The 20,430-nt window shown below is 38.1% G+C and overlaps 1 protein-coding gene across 2 annotated transcripts in view; it reads left to right on the top strand.

The window, feature by feature from the left end:
* Nucleotides 1-488: 488 nt before the first annotated feature.
* KLHL20 (kelch like family member 20) overlaps nt 489-20,430 on the top strand; it is an 85,628-nt gene continuing 65,686 nt past the window's right edge. The window contains exons 1-3 of one of the 2 annotated variants that reach the window (XM_027086291.1): nt 489-639; nt 1,561-1,624; nt 15,338-15,911. In XM_027086291.1, coding sequence (XP_026942092.1) covers nt 1,602-1,624; nt 15,338-15,911 — 597 coding nt within the window. In that variant the 5' untranslated portion in view covers nt 489-639; nt 1,561-1,601. The remainder of the gene's footprint in view (nt 640-1,560; nt 1,625-15,337; nt 15,912-20,430) is intronic. The other variant, XM_027086293.1, reaches the window with a different exon arrangement.

The raw sequence follows: 20,430 nt of genomic DNA, 5'->3' as shown, positions 1-20,430 counted from the left end.
CTCTTGTAGAATACTAAGTAAAAGGGAAGCTGACATAGCCTTAAAATCCTGAGTAAAACCCTGGTGTCTTGAAAGCTAAACTGGGAAATCTGGAGCCTAATAGATATATGGGGCCTAATAGATATATATCGACTGCATGTACGCATGTGTCAATCATTCAATCCACAATAAGGAAAAAGATTGCGCCAACAGGAAACGCACCAGCTACAAATAAATCAAAATTCCTGGCTTTCCGTGACTCCTCCCATCTTTCTATTGGCTTCTGATGGGGAGAAGAAAGAAGCCTTCAGTATTTAAATATTGCCAGTTCAGCGGTGAACTAGCACAGTGGTCACGGTGGGGATACAAGGAACTGGTAACGAGGACTGGCAGTCTTTGAAGGGACCTAAGCCCCCAACAAAGGGCGCATCTACTTCCTTATCTGCGCCGGAACCTCTTGGCAGAGTACGTGGGTTCCAGAGGGAACGATTTAGAAACAGGACTACTTCCTGCTGCTGAAGTGGGGCGGGGGGTGTGGGGGAAATAAGCTCGAGGAGCGGCATCCTCCTTGCGCTACCCGAGGCAGAGAAGAGGCCAGAGAGGAGGCGGCGGGCGGAGGAGGCAGAGGAGCCTACTGCAGAGAAGAAAGTGTCGGAGCCGGTAGGTTAGCAGCCTTAGAGCAGGGGACAGTGGACAGCACCCAGGACTCGCTTTGCAAATCTGTGGTCCCAAGTTGCCGAGCTGCCCATTGGGTAGGGGCCGTGCGTCTCCCGCCGCCTGTCAGTCGGCACCAGGAAGGGACTGTTGGGGGACTGGGGCTGGGCCTTGCGGGGCACCAGACTGCGCTCGAGCTGGCTGACAGCCCTACCCCGGAGCCAGGGGAGCCGCTGGGCCGTTCTGCCTGAGGGCGTGGGGTTCCGCACCCTGGACAACTTCCCTAGACAGGGGTTGGAATTTGTGGGGAAGGAAGTGGATATCGTGAGTCCCGCTTAACCCTCGGGACCTAGCGAAATCTTGCCAAGTGGGTGGTGGACATTGTTTCGGGAATTGAGGGAAGGGCTTGTAAAGAGAATGTTAGTCTGGAGCCATAGTTTCTCTACCCTGTTCTATCTGCCCGGGCTATCGAAAGTGGAGTTGTTTGTACTTAAAGGCAAGTGACTACTCCTACTCCTGTCCCTTCGGGACAACTTAACAGCTTTCAGATCCGTTGTTAAACCAGCGTGTTCCCTATCCGATCTATCATGTTAGTACTGCTATGGGTATCTGGTGAATACTCTGTAGATATACTTGATAGGTCAAAGTTAAATGTCTCCAAAGCGCTTTTTGAAGAGAGACAAGACTAACCTAGCAGTCGGGACTATTTAGCGCACTTACCCTCACATTCACATAGAATCTTTTTAGCATTCAGAGTAAAGATGGTCATCTTAAAGGTACTAGGTAAGGGTTATGATTGTGCATCTGCAAAAGGCCTGTCGTATAATAGGATATAAAGTTCTTTATCACTGAACGAAATTATTGTATAGAGATTGTTATCGGAAAGATCAGAAATAGTTTTTAAGTACTGCTTTTCTATTGTCTTAGGTTCGGCTTTAGAGTGTGGTGGAGGGTACTTTTCATGTTGCATGGAAGGAAAGCCAATGCGCAGGTAGGCATTTAGGAAGAAAACCTTCGGTTTCACTAAATGCAATTCACATAATAATCCAGGGCTTCATTTAAAAAAATTTTTTAAACGTTTTCAAATCTTACCAAATTCTGCTTGTAACTAATGGTTCTTGTTCTAAAATAAATCAAAAGTAGTATCAGGAATTAATAGCTTTTTAAATAGAGTAAGATATAAAACTTAAATTGCTAAAGAGTGCTGTGAGTTTTATGTAGTTAACACTTCAGTTTTCCTTTTTGCATGGTAATTTTTTGTGGTAATCACTAAATGTACTGTGATACTGTATGGGTTTATTATAGTCTTCAACCATAGAATGTAGAGGGTTCTGTTTCCACATAAGACTAATGATTGCTTATAATACGCTGTACTGAATGTCTAATTATGGTTTTGGTTATTTCATTGATGTTCATTAATACATTTGTTCTATTAATTAAAATAGCTGCCTTGCAGGGAAGTTTGGTTGAGGACTAAAAAAGATATTGGACATAACTTAGTCCATAGAAAAATAGAACAGTGTGTGGGAAAACATAGACAATTCTCCTAACCCTAGAATTTAGAAATTTGGTAATGCTTTTTCTCAATCTGTTCCAACAAATAGGACTCAAATCCTTATTGAAAATCAGCCCACTTATATTTCTTCATTTGTAAAACTCATTTTACATTTATTGAACTGTATTTAATCATTTTTGTTTAACATCAAAGATAAATAGCTCTGGTAGACCCTTTTAAGAGAAGAAGCATTTTGTGATGGGGGGATGACTTAGAACCAGGAAGAAGAACCAGAATATAACTGATATTCTGATAACTGATTTTCCAAATAACTGATTTTATTTTAAGTAATAACTGATTTTCCAAATCAGTTATTGATTTTTTTGATTGCCCTTGACCTGTTCACCTTCTTTGTGCCCCAGTTTACTTCTGTAATGTATCTGACCAGGTATTGGGAATTAATGAATGCTTGCAAGTGCTTTGAGATCGCCAGATGAAAAGATGTTATGGATATAACAAATACCATTATCTTATTTGCGTCTGACTCTAAAGTAGGAATAATATTTGACTGAAAGTACATGAAGAAATTAACAACACATATTAAATGCTTCATCACTTCAACTTCTAACATGATTGCAAGAACCACTGATTGCTTCTCATCCTCAGCTGCCATAAATGTCATATCTTATATAATTGTTTAATATGAGCTTATTATTTTTCAAAAAGAGAAGGCACAGCATGAGAATGTTTTTGGTTTATCGTAATTTCTGTATAAAATATTTGCTTAATCACTCATACCTACCCTTTTTTTTCTTGCTTTTTTTATATAATATTGCCAGTTGTTTAAACATATTGGAGAATTCTGATGCCATTAATTGTTAAGTTACAGTTCTTTTCATCACCATCACTTGGCCAGAGCCTGGCCTACCACAGCTCTCTGGTTTTACTTTTACCTGCTACCTATGTTAAGTCTTGGTCACACCCTTTCCTTATTGGGCTGTCATTCTTGCTGCTGCAACCCAGAAAGAAGTCTCTGGAAAGTAATGTTGGGTTTATACCTACCAGCTATTGGAGAAGCTTTGAATGAGAAATAACTGTTTATATTGAGATTATTTGAATACATGTTTGTCCTCACTACTAGAGTGTGAGCTCTTTGAGTGTCATATGTCTTCTGTATCTTTGTATCCCTGGCACCTAATGATCACTGAATAATCGTTTGAATGACTGAACAGCTGAACTGTATCTACAGGCTTTTCCCGTGAGGGGGGAAAAACTATGAACAAGAAAAGATTGAAAATTGCTGTTAGGGTATTCCAATGCTTAATCATAAAGCTTTATGAAACTGATTGGCATTTTATTAGTAAAGCTTCATTGCATTCATTTATTTAACTACCTATTATGGGTAAATGCTACAAAATTTAAAAGCTAAGATATTCAATGAAAAGTAAGTCTCCCAATGCTGACCCTAGCTCCCAATTTTCCTCTCCAGAGGAACCACCTGAAAGCAGTTTCTTATGCATTTTTCAGTATTGTAATGCATATACAAGCACATATAGAATATCTCCCCTTTTTAAAAAACACTAATGTTTACACATCATGCGCAGTCTTCTGTATCTTTCTTTTTTCACTTCACACATTATCTTGTAGATATGACAAATACATAGACCTTATTCTTTTTAATAGTTACATAGTATTTTATTATCTGTAAGTACCATAGTTAACCAGTCCCTTTGAGAGACGTTTATTTCAAACGGTTTGCTGTTACAACCAATTCTGCAGTGAATATCCTTGTATGTGGTTTTTGCCCAGTTGTGTAAGTATAGGATAAATTCTTAGATGTAAAATTGCCCAAAGAGTATGTGCATTTCAAGATTTTGGTTAATATTAACATATTCCTCTCCTTAAAGATTATACCAGTCTGAAGTCTCACCAACAGTGTGCCCGTCTCCCAAGATACTATTTTTTAATCATTGATTTAATTTAGAGATACTAAAACATTTTGCAATGTAATTCTTCCATCTTTTCTTAAATATACAAATAGGAAACTGAGCCTGATTTTATTAGGAATTGGTTTATTCACTCACCAAACATTTATATAGTACTTGTTCTATGCCTGTATACTGTACGTATACAGATGAAGTGATGGAAAGACATGTAAACAGGTACCATAATACGACATGAACAGGACTTTATTTTTTTTGGCTGCGTTGGGTCTTTGTTGCTGCACATGGGCTTTCTCTAGTTGCGGCAAGCAGGGGCTACTCTTCATTGTGGTGCGTGGGCTTCTCATTGCGGTGGCTTCTCTTGTTGCGGAGCACAGGCTGTAGGCGAGTGGGCTTCAGTAGTTGTGGTGCACAGGCTCAGTAGTTGTGGCTTGCGGGCTGTAGAGCACAGTCTCACTAGTGTGGCACACGGGCTTAGTTGCTCCACAGCATGTGGGATCTTCCCAGACCAGGAGATTGAAACCGTGTCCTCTGCATTGGCAGGCGGGTTCTTAACCACTGTGCCACCAGGGAAGTCCCATGAACAGCATTTTAGTAGAGATGTAAACCTGTGCTCTGTGGAGATGAGGAAAGCTCACCTTCACAGAGGTGGTGATATTTGAGCTGGATCTTTTAGAAAGGATAAGAATTTGCTTTAAAGAATGTGCTTTAAAGGATAAGAATTAAAGAAGGGAGGTAATAAAGACACCATAAACAGAAGGAACAGCTGTACCAAAAACAAAAACGAAAACACAAAAAGACACCAAGACCTGGAAGTGTATAACATGTATGGAATGGTAAGTATATCTGGAGTGTAGAGTATATGAGGGAGGAAGAAGGGGAAACAAGGGGGGAAAATCATGGAAAATGAGGCTATAACCATGGGAAAGAGTTCAACTTTACCCTTTAGGTATTTAAGAGCCAATGGATGTTGTTATACAAATCAGATTTGGTTTTGGGGCTGATATTTAAGAAGATAGGATGTAGACCAGAAAGAGGGAAAAATAATGGCAAAAAATACTAATTTAAAGGAGTTGTAGTAGTTTAGATGAAAGCGGATGAGGCCCTGAAGTAGATCAATGGCAGTGGGGATTGAGAGAAGAGGATGGAATTAAGAGTTTAATAGTAAAATCAAAAGGATTTGGTGAATATAGAGTGAGGAAAAGGTAACGATATAAATGACTCCAAAGATCTTAGCTTGGGAAACTAGGTGCTGCCATAATGAGATCAAAAATACAGGAAGAGGGGCTTCCCTGGTGGTGCAGTGATTGAGGGTCCGCCTGCCGATGCAGGGGACGCGGGTTCATGCCCCAGTCATGGAGGATCCCACATGCTGCGGAGCGGCTGGGCCCGTAGGCCATGGCCGCTGGGCCTGCGCGTCCGGAGCCTGTGTTCCGCAACGGGAGAGGCCACAACAGTGAGAGGCCCACGTACCACAAAAAAAAAACAAAAAAAAACAGGAAGAGGAACAGGTTTTACTAAGCCAAGAATAGATTCTCTTTTGTATTCTTTAAGATTATTATGTCTAGGAAACAGCCAGGTAGAGATAGCCATCATGTAATTGGACTATGGATCTGGGGCAGAAGAATGGTTTGGGCTGGAGAGAAAAAAAAATTGTGAGTCATCAGTATGCAGAAGATTCTTGAAGTTGTAGATGTGAATGAGGGTAGAACAGAAAAGGAAGATGCCAAAAGCAAAATCCTAGGGAGTATCAGGGGTGTTTAAGGTGGGGCCTAAGATGAAAACCCACTGAAGATTCATAAATGGGTAAGAAGCTTTAGGTTCTTTGGGTTTTGTTTTATTTAATTGTATCTAGAGATTTTATTGATAACGTTCACTCATGGTGAAGATCACAGATGAGATCCTTGAGTTCAACGTCAAAAGACAAATCCCATTCAGATCTCTTGTCTTTAGAATTTCCAGTTTATTTTACTTAGTCTAAAATGTATGCTTTAAAATAGTAGTATAAGGAGACTTCCCTAGTGGCGCAGTGGTTAAGAATCCACGTGCCAATGCAGGGGACACGGGTTCGATTCCTGGTCTGGGAAGATCTCACATGCCGCGGAGCAGCTAAGCCTGTGTGCCACAACTACTGAGCCCACATGCTGCAACTACTGAAGCCCGTGTGCCTAGAGCCCATGCTCTGCAACAAGAGAAGCCACTGCAATGGGAAGCCCACACACCTCAACTAGAGAAAGCCCATGCGCAGCAATGAAGACCCAACTCAGCCAAAATATAAATTAATTAATTTAAAAAAATAATAATATAAGATATACCTGCTTGATTTGGCTCTTTCTTGGTGTGCCATGCCAAGTTGGCTTACTCAACACCTCTCCTTTCTTTCCTCCTTCTACTACATAGACACAAGAAAAAAATATTATACTTGATATGTTTAATATTCTTTGCATTTGGGGTTGGCTGTGTAACACAGTGCTGCCAATGAAATGTCAGTGGAAGTTGCTGAGAGGTATCCTAGGAAGACTTGCTTTCCTGACATAAAGGGAGACCAGCTTGTTTGCATGGCCAATTGCCCTTTCTCCATCTTACCTTAATTGCTGGGCCAAGGCACCCAATGCTGACCCTCATTTCGTCCAATAAACAGTGATGCCTTAAGGCTGAAGAATTCATGACCTACTTTCAGATTAAGGAATTAACTGCCTGGCTTTCTGGTGTGGTAGGGAATGTACTGCCTAGTGGATGCTCTTCTAATAAGCCTCACTGGCACTTTGAGATGTTATTTCTGTTTTAAGGATTTGTATGCTCAAATCTCTAGCTCTCCCTATTCGTGTGTGCTTAGGACTTTAAATGAGGGTCAACTCAGCTGAATCTTTTAAGAGCAGGCTGTTAATTTCCAAATTAAAACAAATGTTTGAAGTATAAAGGGAGAGAGGCTCATTTGGTAGATAAGGAGCACAATTCCAAGCTAAGGAAAGATTCTGCAGGTCTTTGGACTAAGAGATAAAACTTGATTATAAATGCTTTAGAAGGCTATGTTTTTCTAAACTTTTTATTGTGTTTGATTTCAAATTATCATAGCCACTTATATCACATGACTCTTTCCTCAATTAAGACTATTACTTTTGAAGTAGATCTGAGGAACGAGTGCCATGATAGCTGTGAAATTTAAGTTGACTCAAATATTTGGGGTATGTGGAAATGCTGTTATTAAATGTACTTAGGGAGGTACTAAAGTTGTAGCATTCCTTTAGCAAACATGAATATTTAAGATATTTTATTTGTTCTTTGGTTTATGTTTCCCACATGCACATGACTTGATTCTTCTATCATTCGAGATATCAGTATTCATGGGAATGACCCATGCATTTATCTAGCCTGCATTTCCTTGACCTCCTAAATTCTTGGGACTTTTACCTTCACTCACTTCAAAAATTCATTCTTACTATCACTCAGAAAATCTCTCTCTGAAATCGTTTTAAGTCCTGATAACTTGTTTTCTGACCATAACCTCTTGAATGCCCATTCCAGCTGTTCTTTGACCTAATCATAATCAACACACTTTTGTCTCTTGTGTTTTTACAGTTTACTCCTGCAACCACTTTAACCATTTTCTAGCCACCACTCACTGAACTCCCGAGTTTGTCCGTGGCATTTACCCATTCTAGATTAAGGCAGGCATTTATATTCTGTAATTTGGGCTGTTGATTACTGCTGGATAAAACCAGCCACAGGGAATTCATGCTACTGTATTCAGAGTCTTTAATATCATTTGGGCCAACAGTGTCATCCAACAGTATTTCTATGAGTCCCTAATCAATGCTTACTCATTCCCCACAGTAGCTATTTCACATCCTTACCCATTCTTCTCATAATCCTCTTAACACTCCTTTCAGTGGCAGCAAGTGACCTGCTCCCCCAAATCCCAGCTTCACAGAAAAAAGAGGCCATCAGGTATGAACTTCCTCAAGCTCCTGACACCTCCTTACCCAAAAATAAATTTGTCTGTTTCCACACTATGTTTCCTCCCACGCCCTTACTCTGACCTCTTATGGTGAGGCCCTCTCCCTTTTGTCTAAGATCCATTCTTCTGTATTTTGTTTCTAAATATCCCCACTTTTCAAGAATTTTGCTCCATCATTTATTCTCTCCCTCTTTACATATATTTTAAAACTTCTCCCTCCTTCTGGTTCTTTGCATCAATATATAATCATTTTCCAGTTATTACTCTCTTTAAACAGACATAGTAGTTTATGTCTCTTCACAGCCAAGCTTCTTTCTAGAAATACTGCATACTCTCTCTCTCTTCACCTTCATTGACCACTGCCATTGAATACCTCAGGATTTTACTGAAAGTTTAGGGATAATGAAGGAGACCATAATGGTTTGGCCATTCATTATTTTCTCACTGGCTGTTTCTCTCCTTAAATCACAGCCTGCCACCACCAGTTTTAATCAGTCTCTGTTTCTTTTCCTTTCTAATTCTCTTTCTCGCCCTAAAACTTTCTCCCTTTGAAATTACTGTTACTTTATTATACTGAGTAGTTTAGTTTTCTTTGTTACAATCTTGCTGCCTCTAGAACAGAAGTTAAAAAACAAAATCCTCGTATATCTTATAGGTGGTTCATATAAGTGCATGGCATAGTTTCACATAAGAGAAAGTGGTGGGGTCTGTGGTGAACTAAGATTCCAAGCCCTCCTAATGATATTCAAATTTAATTTAAATTTCAAAACAAACCAAAAAATACTGCAGACGAAGTACATCTAATGGTCTTTATCATCCCAAGGGGCCCTCACCTTGCGTTTTATAATTAAAAGGCCCAAATAGATGTTTTCTTAAAAGCACCATCTGTCTCTGAAATAAACATTGCCCTTTCCCACAGAATGTGAAAGAATAATTGAAAAAAAATTAATAGCAGCTTTTTCCTTCCAATTATATGTACAAATTCAAATGTAGTAATTAGTTTTTTGGGGTTTTTTTTGGCTATGTTGGGTCTTCGTTGTGGCACGCCGGCTTCTCTCTAGTTGTGGCATGCAGGTTTTCTCTCTACTTGTGGTGTGCATGCTCCAGGGCATGTGGGCTCTGTAGGTTGCAGCCCCCAGCCTCTCTTGTTGAGGCGTGAGAGCTCAGTAGTTGTGGCGCGCGGGCTTAGTTGCGCTGCGGCACGTGGAATCTTTTTCCCCAACCAGGGATCGAACCCGGGTCCCCTGCATTGGAAGGCAGATTCTTTACCACTGGACCAACTGTAGGGAAGTCCCTACAGTTTCTTAAAATGATTTCATACATAATGTCTGATTTTTTTAGATTTATTGACATTTTGGTAAATGTGAATCCTTCTTGTTTTATTTCATTTTGTATGTTTGACAAGACTTCGCTCTTACTTTTTTCTTTCCTTATAGCTACATTTTGAATCATTACTTTCTCCATGTTGTTATTTCCTTTCAACTTAGGTCAACATAGTCTCTTTGTAAAAACCAACAGTTTCCGCTAATAAAGAAATTTTATTTATTAGTCAAATTTATTAGCCAGTTTTTAGTCAAACTTTAATTTGTGTTAAAATAACCTGCTTGCTAAATGCAGACTCTGTAACTACACCCCCAGAGATATTGATTCTCTAGCCCCCCTTAAGAATCTGCGCTTTAACCAAGCACCCCCGCATAGCTGGTGTTAGAGAAACAGTATTTTAAAACTTAATGTAACAGCCTAACAGGAATTGGGCGATCAGCCATGAAGAAAGAGTATCTAGTCTTCTAACAACATTTTTACTTCATTTGAAAGAAAAGGCACAAATTCAAACCATAATTCTAAATCTATCAGTACCATATTTAGAAAATCTGATAATAATGGAGCAAGAACCTCTATATACAGGAATAGTTGGCCAGTCAAAGCAAGGGCAATTTTTTCTGTATTAATGTTGTTTAGTAAATTTAGAACATGTGGCTAATTTTACTGTTTCACATTTTTTTGTGTGTGTGTGTGTGGTACGCGGGCCTCTCACTGTTGTGGCCTCTCCCGTTGCGGAGCACAGGCTCCAGACACGCAGGCTCAGCAGCCATGGCTCACGGGCCTAGCCACTCCGCGGCATGTGGGATCTTCCCGGACCGGGGCACGAACCCGCATCTCCTGCATCGGCAGGCAGACTCTCAACCACTGCGCCACCAGGGAAGCCCTGTTTCACATTTTAACTACTGTGTTTTTGGTATCAGAAAGTTTGGGGCTGAAAGTAACAAAGTTTCTTGACTCAAACTGGCTTAATCGATATGGACATCTTTTATTTACATAACGAGAAGGCCATAGGTAGTATGAGCTCCAGGGCTGGTCGATGCACAGCCTGATAGTATCTCCTTCGACCCAAGTTCTCTCTGCGTCTCCAGTGTAGCCTCTTCACTATCAGCTTCATCCTGACCTAAAATTGCAAGAGAATTTGGGATTCATCCTTAAAGCTGGGGACATGGTCAGCTTCCCCTGAAGTACATGGCTGGTAGAACGAAATAAGATTTTGTTAAGGTTTGAGAGAGTTGATGGTAAAATATGCCATTAATAGACTTTATCTTGAAGTTATGTTTTTCATAAGCACTTAATGAATACAAAATCTGCTAAACTGATTGGCAGATTTTATACCCTTTTGGTTTTAGAAAGACTGATTCTTTCCTAGAATTGGCAGTCCTTCCCCCCCCCTTTTTCTTTAACATCTTTATTGGAGTATAATTGCTTTACAATGGTGTGTTAGTTTCTGCTTTATAACAAAGTGAATCAGCTATACATATACATATATCCCCATATCTCCTCCCTCTTGGTGCTGGGAAAACTGGACAGCTACATGTAAAAGAATGAAATTAGAACACTCCCTAACACCATACACAAAAATAAACTCCAAATGGATTAAAGACCTAAATGTAAGGCCAGACACTATAAAACTCTTAGAGGAAAACATAGGCAGAACACTCTATGACATAAATCACAGCAAGATCCTTGTTGACCCACCTCCTAGAGAAATGGAAATAAAAACAAAAATAAACAAATGGGACCTAATGAAACTTAAAACCTTTTGCATAGCAAAGGAAAACGTAAACAAGATGAAAAGACAACCCTCAGAATGGGAGAAAATATTTGCAAATGAAGCAATTGGCAGTCCTTTTGTGGGAGAAGGCAAAAGCTCTATTTGGTCTCCTTGGTTCGTTAACTGTGGATAGAGTCCAGAATAATCCTTCCACTTAGCTCCTTCAGCCTTAAAACATATGTAAATTAGTCTTGAAAATTAAATTAATAAAAATGTTATTTGAGTTCAATTTCTTTATGTATATATTATATATATATATATATATTTTGTAATGTCATTAGTTCACTCTTGGGATAGAAAAGCAAATAATTTGAGACCCTCTGGTTTCTCCAGATGAATTTTCACTTGGACAATCAGGCTTGCTCCCCCAAGCCTTTAATTAAAAGCTTTCCTAATCAAAAAAAACAAAAACAAGAAAGCAAATGAACTTATTTACAAAATAGAAATTGACTCACAAACATAGAAAACAAACTTACAGTTACCAAAGCAGATAGTGGCGGGGGGCGGTATAAATTAGGAGTTTAAGATTAACATATACACAGTATAAAATAGATGAACAATAAGGACATACTGTATAGCACAGGGACATATATTCAATATCTTGTAATAACCTATAATGGGAGATAATCTGAAAAAGAACATATATATATATATATGTATACATATATGTATGTATAACTGAATCACTTTGCTCTGCACCTGAAACTAACAACATTGTAAATTAACCATACTTCAATTTTTAAAAAGTGGTTAAAAAAAATAGCTTTCCTAGGACTCTTTCCTCTTGCTGGGGAGCAGTCCACACTTTAGTTTACCACCCCACCCCTCAAATCATTAGAGTACTTAATCCATCAGACTCCAAACAAAGAATTTGTGAATATAGATGTGACAAGGTATGAACACAACCAATTTCTGGGACACGTATTATAACTTCCCCTCAAAGATGCCCAGAAAAATGTATGGGGATGTACGGGGTGGGGTGGGGGGGGGGAGGTAGAAAAAACGAACCATTTCTGCCAGTAGAACCCTTTGGATGTGATGAGACTGTTGGAGGATGTGGGCTTAGATTTTTTGAAAGTAAACATTTACAAAAACAAATAGCAGAACCACAGAAGAAATAACTTAATGTATAGAATTAAATATAACGTCTAGAATTAAATTGCTAGAAATAAATACAACTTCTCAGAAGATTTAAAATGAGGCACCCCTTATCGTCTCAGTGATCCTTGTTCTTGCTCCTTCTCATTCTCCTAAAAGAGCAGCATAGTCCAGCCATGTGGCAGCATGCTTGCCTTTTCTCCCCTTCTAAGAACAACAACCACGTAAACCAGATTGCCAGGATCATTTCCGCCTCAAATGCTCCATCTAGTTGACCAAAACAGTTCAGGATAAAGCACTGACTTTGGAGTCAGAGGACCTACATTCAGACAAATCCCAACACTGTCATTTTCCTTGTGAGGTAAGTGTAATTATCCCCACAATTACAAATGATGAACTTGAGGATCAGAGACGTTAAGTAATTTGCCCAAGATTATACCTAATAAATGATGCAGCTAAGGTTTGAATCTATGTTTGCCTGGCTACAAACTGGGCATTCTTTCAAGAGAACCAGACAAGAAAGTTTGGAGGGTATAGTTTATTTTGGCAGGAAGAAAAGCTGAATTTATTTGACAGCTATTTAATGAGCACTGGATCCACATGTTGAAGGATAGCATTGAGTAAAAGAGAACAGAGGCCTTGTTTTTATGGAGCTTATGTTCTGGTTGGGAGAGAAAGCCAATACATTATATCAGGAGGTAATTATTCAAGAAGAAAAATTAAGCACAGTAAAGGGTATAGGGTAGTAGAAGAAAGAGATGCTGTTTCGTATAAGGTGGTCTGATAAGTTGACATTTGAACAGAGATCTGAAAGAAATAAGGGAATGAGCTCTGCAGATATTTGGGGAAGAACCTTTCAGGAAGGAGGATTAAGGCTCTGAAGCAAGAGAGGCCTTGGCGTGTCCCAGAAATAGCAAGGAAGTCTGTGTGACTAGAGAACCATGGGTGAGGGGAAAGTGGGAGACGAATTCAGAGAGTTAGCCAGGGGAGGAGTCATATAGAAGTTCGTAAACTCTATAGGCTTTGTTTTTTGCTACTGATATGAGTGTTTAAAGGATTTTGAGCAGAGGAAAGGTATAGTCTGACTTTTCTAAAGGATCAGTTTGGTTGTTTAGAGAAGAGAATATAAATCAGCAAAGGTGGAAGCAAGCAGACCACTTATGAGGCTATTATCATATAAAGAAGGGTGAGGATAGCCTGAATTAGGGTGGGACTAGTGGAAAGGTAGAGAAATGGTTGGATTCTAGGTATTATTTGGAGGTAGAATGACAGAATTTGCTGATGGATTGTGTTTGAGGGTATGTGGAAGGGAAGGGGCTCCAAGATTTTTGGCCTGGGACGTCCCTAGTGGCACAGTGGTTAAGAATCTGCCTGTCAATGCAGGGGACACAGGTTCGAGCCCTGGTCCAGGAAGATCCCACATGCTGCGGAGCAACTAAGCCTGCAAACCACAACTACTGAGACCGCGTGCCACAACTACTGAAGCCTGCGTGCCTAGAGCCTGTGCTCCACAACAAAGAGTAGCCCCCACTCGACACAACTAGTGAAAGCCTATGTGCTTTAGCCATTCACATATGGGTGATGGGAACCATGAGATTAAATGCACTTCCCCAAGAATGTGTATAGAGAGCAGAGAAAACAGAACTTTTGAGAATGACCACATTTATGAGAATTCCTTCCAAGTTTGCAAACCAGACAGTTGATAAGAATAGAGAAATTACCAATTATTGAAAGTCAGAATCTATACAATCTAATACAATCATAAGTGTTTTTATTTGCATACTGTTTTTTTTAAAAAAGTAGATATGTAGAAATTAGCTTTCATATTGTACTTAGGTGAAATAAAAAATTGTTTATGTCTGAGTTCAACAGTACCATCTTTGTGTACATAATTAAGGTCACAACAAAAACTCTTTAATTTCAACATACAATGTCAGTATTATAATGGAAAATTTTTAAATGGTCTTGTCTTTAATGGTGTACCACTGTTAACCACGTGATGTATTATTTCAGCATCTACTATAAACAAGAGACCATTAAGTACTGTGGCTGAAAGCTTTTTTGCTTGTTTACATGGGTGGTAACAATTATCCTTTAACTCAGTTTTGCTCAGTTTTATGTTTCAGTTTTAAATTGTCAAGCATAAACAGTGCTGTTTCTACCAGATGTCAGGAATTATGAACAGTTTGTACTACAGAATACAGTTACCTGTAGGCTGAGGCCAAGCGTAGAAATATTGAATGTATAAGTACTTGGGAAAAACAGGTTGCTGCTGAAGAAAGGAAGAGCTAAGTGTAGTTTCTTCTTCCTAAAATGTCCTTTTATATTCTCCTCTCCTTCCCAGGGGATTCTGTCAACACTCTAGTGTTTTATTATACTGTAGGTCTTGTCAGTGCTACAGCTTTAGGAGTAGTAAACTGATACTGTCTCTTGCAGGCCAGTATTAGACTATCTCAGTACAGTCATAGATGATTAGTTTCTGAGACTCACATGAGTCACAAGACTGCTTAGTAAGTAGAGAATCAGAAACAGAAGTATAACGATCTGAACCATGTGTGTAGGATATTTCACCTAAGCTCTGGAAAAATGCAATGTAATATTCCTACTTCACACACAAAAAAATACATACCCTTGTAGTAACCTGATAGCTTATGCCAGGTCTATGTTCCAGTATAAACAAATAACTATAGATTTTGCCTTTCTGAACCACATTTTTTATCCTGGTTGCCCCCTTTCTGGCTATTCATGTGTCTCTCTCTCCTTCTAGATAATTAGGTTCCCTGATTACCTCTTTATATTTCTTTGAATTTTCCTCAGTCCATAGCAAAATGCTCTGTAAAATATAAGAACTAGTAAATATTTGTTAAAAGCATAGTTATCATCTTAACTGAGGGGCATAGATTCTCTTTTTTCTCCATGTTGATAGATACAGTGTGATGATTATGAAAATCCAAATATCTTAGTTCTAATTATTTGTCAATAATTTAAGTTTGTGGCATTTACCTAGTAAGTTAGCACCTGAATTTCTACATACAATATACATGTGAAATGCAGGAATTAGCTTCTAAAAATATTGCCATCTTCTCTTCTCTCTCCCACCCCCATCTCTGTAGGTGTACCAACATTCGACCAGGAGAGACTGGAATGGATGTAACAAGCCGCTGCACCCTTGGAGACCCCAACAAACTGCCAGAAGGGGTTCCCCAACCTGCCCGCATGCCCTATATCTCAGACAAGCACCCTCGACAAACCTTGGAGGTGATTAACCTTCTGAGAAAGCACCGGGAGCTGTGTGATGTGGTGCTAGTTGTGGGCGCTAAGAAGATATATGCCCATCGAGTCATTTTGTCAGCCTGTAGTCCCTACTTCCGAGCTATGTTTACAGGAGAATTGGCAGAGAGCCGTCAGACGGAAGTTGTGATCCGAGACATAGATGAGAGGGCTATGGAACTACTGATAGACTTTGCGTATACCTCCCAGATAACTGTGGAAGAGGGCAATGTTCAGACCCTTCTGCCAGCTGCTTGCCTCCTTCAGCTGGCAGAAATACAGGAAGCCTGTTGTGAATTCTTAAAGAGACAATTAGATCCTTCTAACTGCCTGGGCATTCGGGCTTTTGCTGACACACATTCATGTCGTGAGTTGCTAAGGATAGCAGACAAGTTCACGCAACATAACTTTCAAGAGGTGAGTTGTACTTGGTGATTTGATGCATTCACAATGTATTTGTCAGGAGAACAATATGGGTTCACCATTCTGCTAACACATACCTGTTTAGGTATTTACTGCTAATTCTAACTCATAATATCAAAGAAATGTTATAAATTCTAAGCCTGGTTTTTATTTTATAGGACAATTTTGTGTTCTTTTAGCAAAAACTAAAGTTTTCAGGGATTGATTTCCCTAGACATATTCATAAAAGGCTAATTTATAAGCCAGAATACAGTTTGTTACTGATAGGATAGTTGGTATTGGTCGTTTTTATAAAGCACTTCCTTCCTGATTATATGATTGTTCAGCAGAATAAACTGTAGATTGTTTGAACTAATAATCAGAAAAATGAAATTGGATGTTATTAGAAGGATTTTTTTTATTAAACCTGTTATTTTTCATTTATTCATTCATTTAATAAGTATTTGTAAAGCTACTATACTTCAGCCACTGTGCTTGGGAACAGAGGCTACAGTAATGAACAAGATGCCTAGAGTGTCTGTTCTAGTGGAAATTATAATCTAGCAGGGAAGATAGACATTGAATTCATAATTACATAAATAAATAATTACAGTTAATGGGTGCTACAGAGAAGAAGCCCTGGATGATTTAACAGTGTATTACAGAGAGATTTAACTTTGGTTCTGGAACACTTCATACAAAATTCTGAAACATGAAGAAGCATAACAAGTTCAAGGAACTGAAGGAAACCCAGTGAGATCCAGAGGGCAAAAGGGAGGATGTAACATAATGATTTTATAGAAAGAATAGAGCCAGATCACAATGGAGCTAATAGACCATGTTAAGAATTTGAAATTTAATCTTAAGACCAATAGAAAACCATTAAAAGGGCTTCCCTGGTGGTGCAGTGGTTAAGAATCCACCTGCCAATGCAGGAGACATAGGTTCGAGCCCTGGTCTGGGAAGATCCCACATGCTGTGGAGCAACTAAGCCTGTGTGCCACAACTACTGAGCCTGTGCTCTAGAGCCCTGAGCCACAACTGCTGAAGCCTGCACGCCTAGAGCCCACTCTCTGCAACAAGAGAAGCCACAGCAGTGAGAAACCTGAACACCACATGAAGAGTAACCCCTGCTCGCCACAACTAGAGAAAGCCCACGCACAGCAATGAAGACCCAACATAGCCAAAAATAAATAAATAAATAAATTTATTTTAAAAAAGAAAAGAAAACCATTAAAGGGTTTTAAGCAAAGGAAAGACATGGTTCATTTTATTCTTTAATACCACTCTTCTGTCCAACAGGATAACTTCCAGTGGATCAAAGATTTAAAAAATACAAAGTGAAACCATGAAAATAGTAGCAGATGACATGAAGCAATTCCTTTATAATCTTGAAATGAAGAAGGCCTTTCTAATTGACTAACCCAGAAAGCATAGAAGAAAATATTGATAGATTTGACTATATAAAAATTAAAAATTTCTGCATGGTAAAACAAAACAATATCAAGACAAAAATCAAAGACAAACTGGGGGCAAATATTTTCAATTCATATTACAGATGATATATCCTTAATACATTAAGAGCTCCTATTGGTCAATAACCTAGACCAGTGACCTAACAGAAAAATGGGCAGTAAACAAGAAGTTCAGATTGCCCTTAAACATGAAAATCTGCTCAAGTTTGTTCTTAATAACTTAAAAATGAATTAAAACTATACCAAAGTACTATTTTTTATGTATCAGATTACAAATTTGTAATCTATCAGATTGCAAGTATCCAGAAGTTTGATTACACACCCTGTTGACAAGACCATGGAGAAATAGCTACACTGCTAGTGTAAGTATAAATTGATATAACCCCTCTGGAAGGAAACTGGGCAGTATGTCAAAATTACACACTTTTTGTTCACACTCTTTGACTCGGCAATCTCATTTCTGGCAATCTGTACTAGAAATGAAATGGACAGGGGAACAGTTTGAGGAGGTAAAATCATGGGTTCCATTTTAGATATATTCAGTTTGAGATGCCTGTGAGATAGCTAAACAGAGATACTGAGCAGCTCACTGTTTATATGCATCTGTATCTTAGAAAAGAAGTTAGGCTGAGATTAAAATTTAGGAGTCATCAACATAGTAATGAAGTCATAATAATTAAACTATGGCCTAACCCTTTTTAGGCAGGATATAACCCTGAAGCCATAAAAGAAAATTGATATATTTGATTGTATATAAATTTAAAACTTTTTAATATTTTATATAAATATAAAACTTTTTTACAAAAAGCACCATAAACAAGGTAAAAAAAATCAATGCCAATGAGATCACATAGTAGGTAGAGAGAAGAGAAAAGCCCTAAAATTTTTCCAAATATTGAAGGATAATTAGCAAAAAAGCAACTGACAAAGGAAGCTGGGAATAACTAGCGTAGAGAAAGGAGGAAAACCAGCAACGTGGGGGTCATGAAATGCAAAGGAAGGGATTGGTTAAGGAGGATACACACACACACACACACACACACACACACACACAAACACATACACACACACATACATATAGTTGGCCTTCCATATTTGCTGGTTCTGCATTCACAGATTCAACCAACTGTGGATCAAAAATATGAAAAATTCCATAAAATTCCCAAAGATAATGTTTGAATTTGTCAGGTGCTGGCAACTATTTACATAACATTTATATTGTATTAGGTATTATAAGTTAATCTAGAGATGATTTAAAGTATATGGGAGGATTGTGTAGATTATGCAAATACTGTGCCATTTTATATGAGTCTTGAGCATCCATGAATTTTGGTATCCTGGGGGCACAGGGGAGTGGGGTAGAGGGCAATCCTGGAACCAATCCTCCTCAGATACCAACGGATAACTATTTATGCTGAACAGCCAGGTAGTTTCCAAAATTTAATATTAGAATCATTGGCTTTAAGAAATACTACAACAATACAAACAGTTTGGAACTAAAGAAGGAACAGATCAGTGGCACTAAGAAGGGTCCAGAAGTAGATGTTTCAAGTCAGTGGAGGAAAGTAAAATTGTTTACTATGTGTCTTTAGTAAAACTGGTGATTTGGGGAAAAAATAAACTCTTTAAACAGATGGAATTCCCAACTGATAAATAAATTAAACCTAAAAAATTAAATTCTAAAAGTACTAGAAGAAAGCATTAGTAGGCTGGGGGTAAAAATGGCCGTTCTAAGCAGGATATAACCCAGAAGCCATATAGAAAGATTGATAAATTTGATTGCATAAAAATTAAATATTGTTCAACCAAAAAAGTACCATAAACTAAATTAAGTAATGCCAAACTCAGAAAACCTATTTTGCGCATATGTGTCAGAAAAAACACTAATTCCCATAAGACTCATACAAATTCAATGAGAAAAACCATAAAAAATACATTAGAAAAATAGGCAAAGGATATGAATAAGCAATGTGTAAAAAAGATATTCAGGTATAAAATAAACATATGAAAGGATACTCACCATTACACATAACTAAAGAAACATACATCAAAACATTTCTTAACCTATCAGATTGGAAAGATAATTTTTAAACTTTATTTGAAAAAATTCAAATGTATAAAAAATTGTAGGAAAAAGAAAACTTTCATGTTCTCTTTACCAAGATTCACCAGTTATTAACATTTTGCCACATTTTCTTTATCATTTTGCCCTTATTATATAAATATTTTTCGTTCAACAATTTGAGAGTATACTGCATACATCATATTCCTTTACTCCTGAATGCTTCCTGAATGCTTCAATGTGTATAATCCCTTATTGGTCGTATCATTTGCAAATATTTTCTCCCATTCAGTATGTTGTCTTTTTGTTTTGTTGATGGTTTCCTTTGCCATGCAAAGGCTTTTAAGTGTAATTAGGTCCCATGTGTTTATTTTTGCTTTTATTTCCTTTACTTTAGGAGACGCATGCAAAACAATATTGCTGCGATTGTGTCAAAGAGTGTTCTGCCTGTGTTTTCCTCTAGGAGTTTCATAGTATCTGGTCTTACATTTAGGTCTTTAATCATTTTGAGGGTTTTTAAAAATTTTTTTTCAAAAGCAGCCAGTTTAATTCATAGTAGTATTCATAGAACTTTTGTGGGGGACGTTGTTTATTTTTTAAATTTTTATTGAAATATAGTTGACTTACAATGTTGTGTTTCAGATGTACAGTAAAATGATTCAGTTATTCTTTTTTACATTCTCTTCCATTGTAAGTTATTACAAGATATTGAGTATAGTTTCCCGTGCTAGACAGTAGGTCCTTGTTGGTTATCTATTTTATATATAGTAGTATGTATATTTGAATCCCAAACTCCTAATTCTTTTGAGTTTGTTTTTCTATATGGTGTTAGAGAATGTTCTAATTCTCTTTTATGTAGCTGTCCAGTCTTCCCAGCACCACTTATTGAAGAGACTGTCTTTTCTCCATTGTATATTCTTCCCTCCTTTGTTGTAGATTAATTGACTATAAGGGCGTGGGTTTATATCTGGCCTTTCTGTCCTGTCCCATTGATATA

The sequence above is a fragment of the Aethalodelphis obliquidens genome, unplaced genomic scaffold (assembly GCF_003676395.1).
Source record: "Aethalodelphis obliquidens isolate GAN/ISIS:26980383/991018 unplaced genomic scaffold, ASM367639v1 scaffold55, whole genome shotgun sequence".
Classification (NCBI taxonomy): Eukaryota; Metazoa; Chordata; class Mammalia; order Artiodactyla; family Delphinidae; genus Aethalodelphis; species Aethalodelphis obliquidens.
Note: the sequence above shows the minus strand (reverse complement) of the source record. Positions and strands in the feature narration are given on the sequence as shown.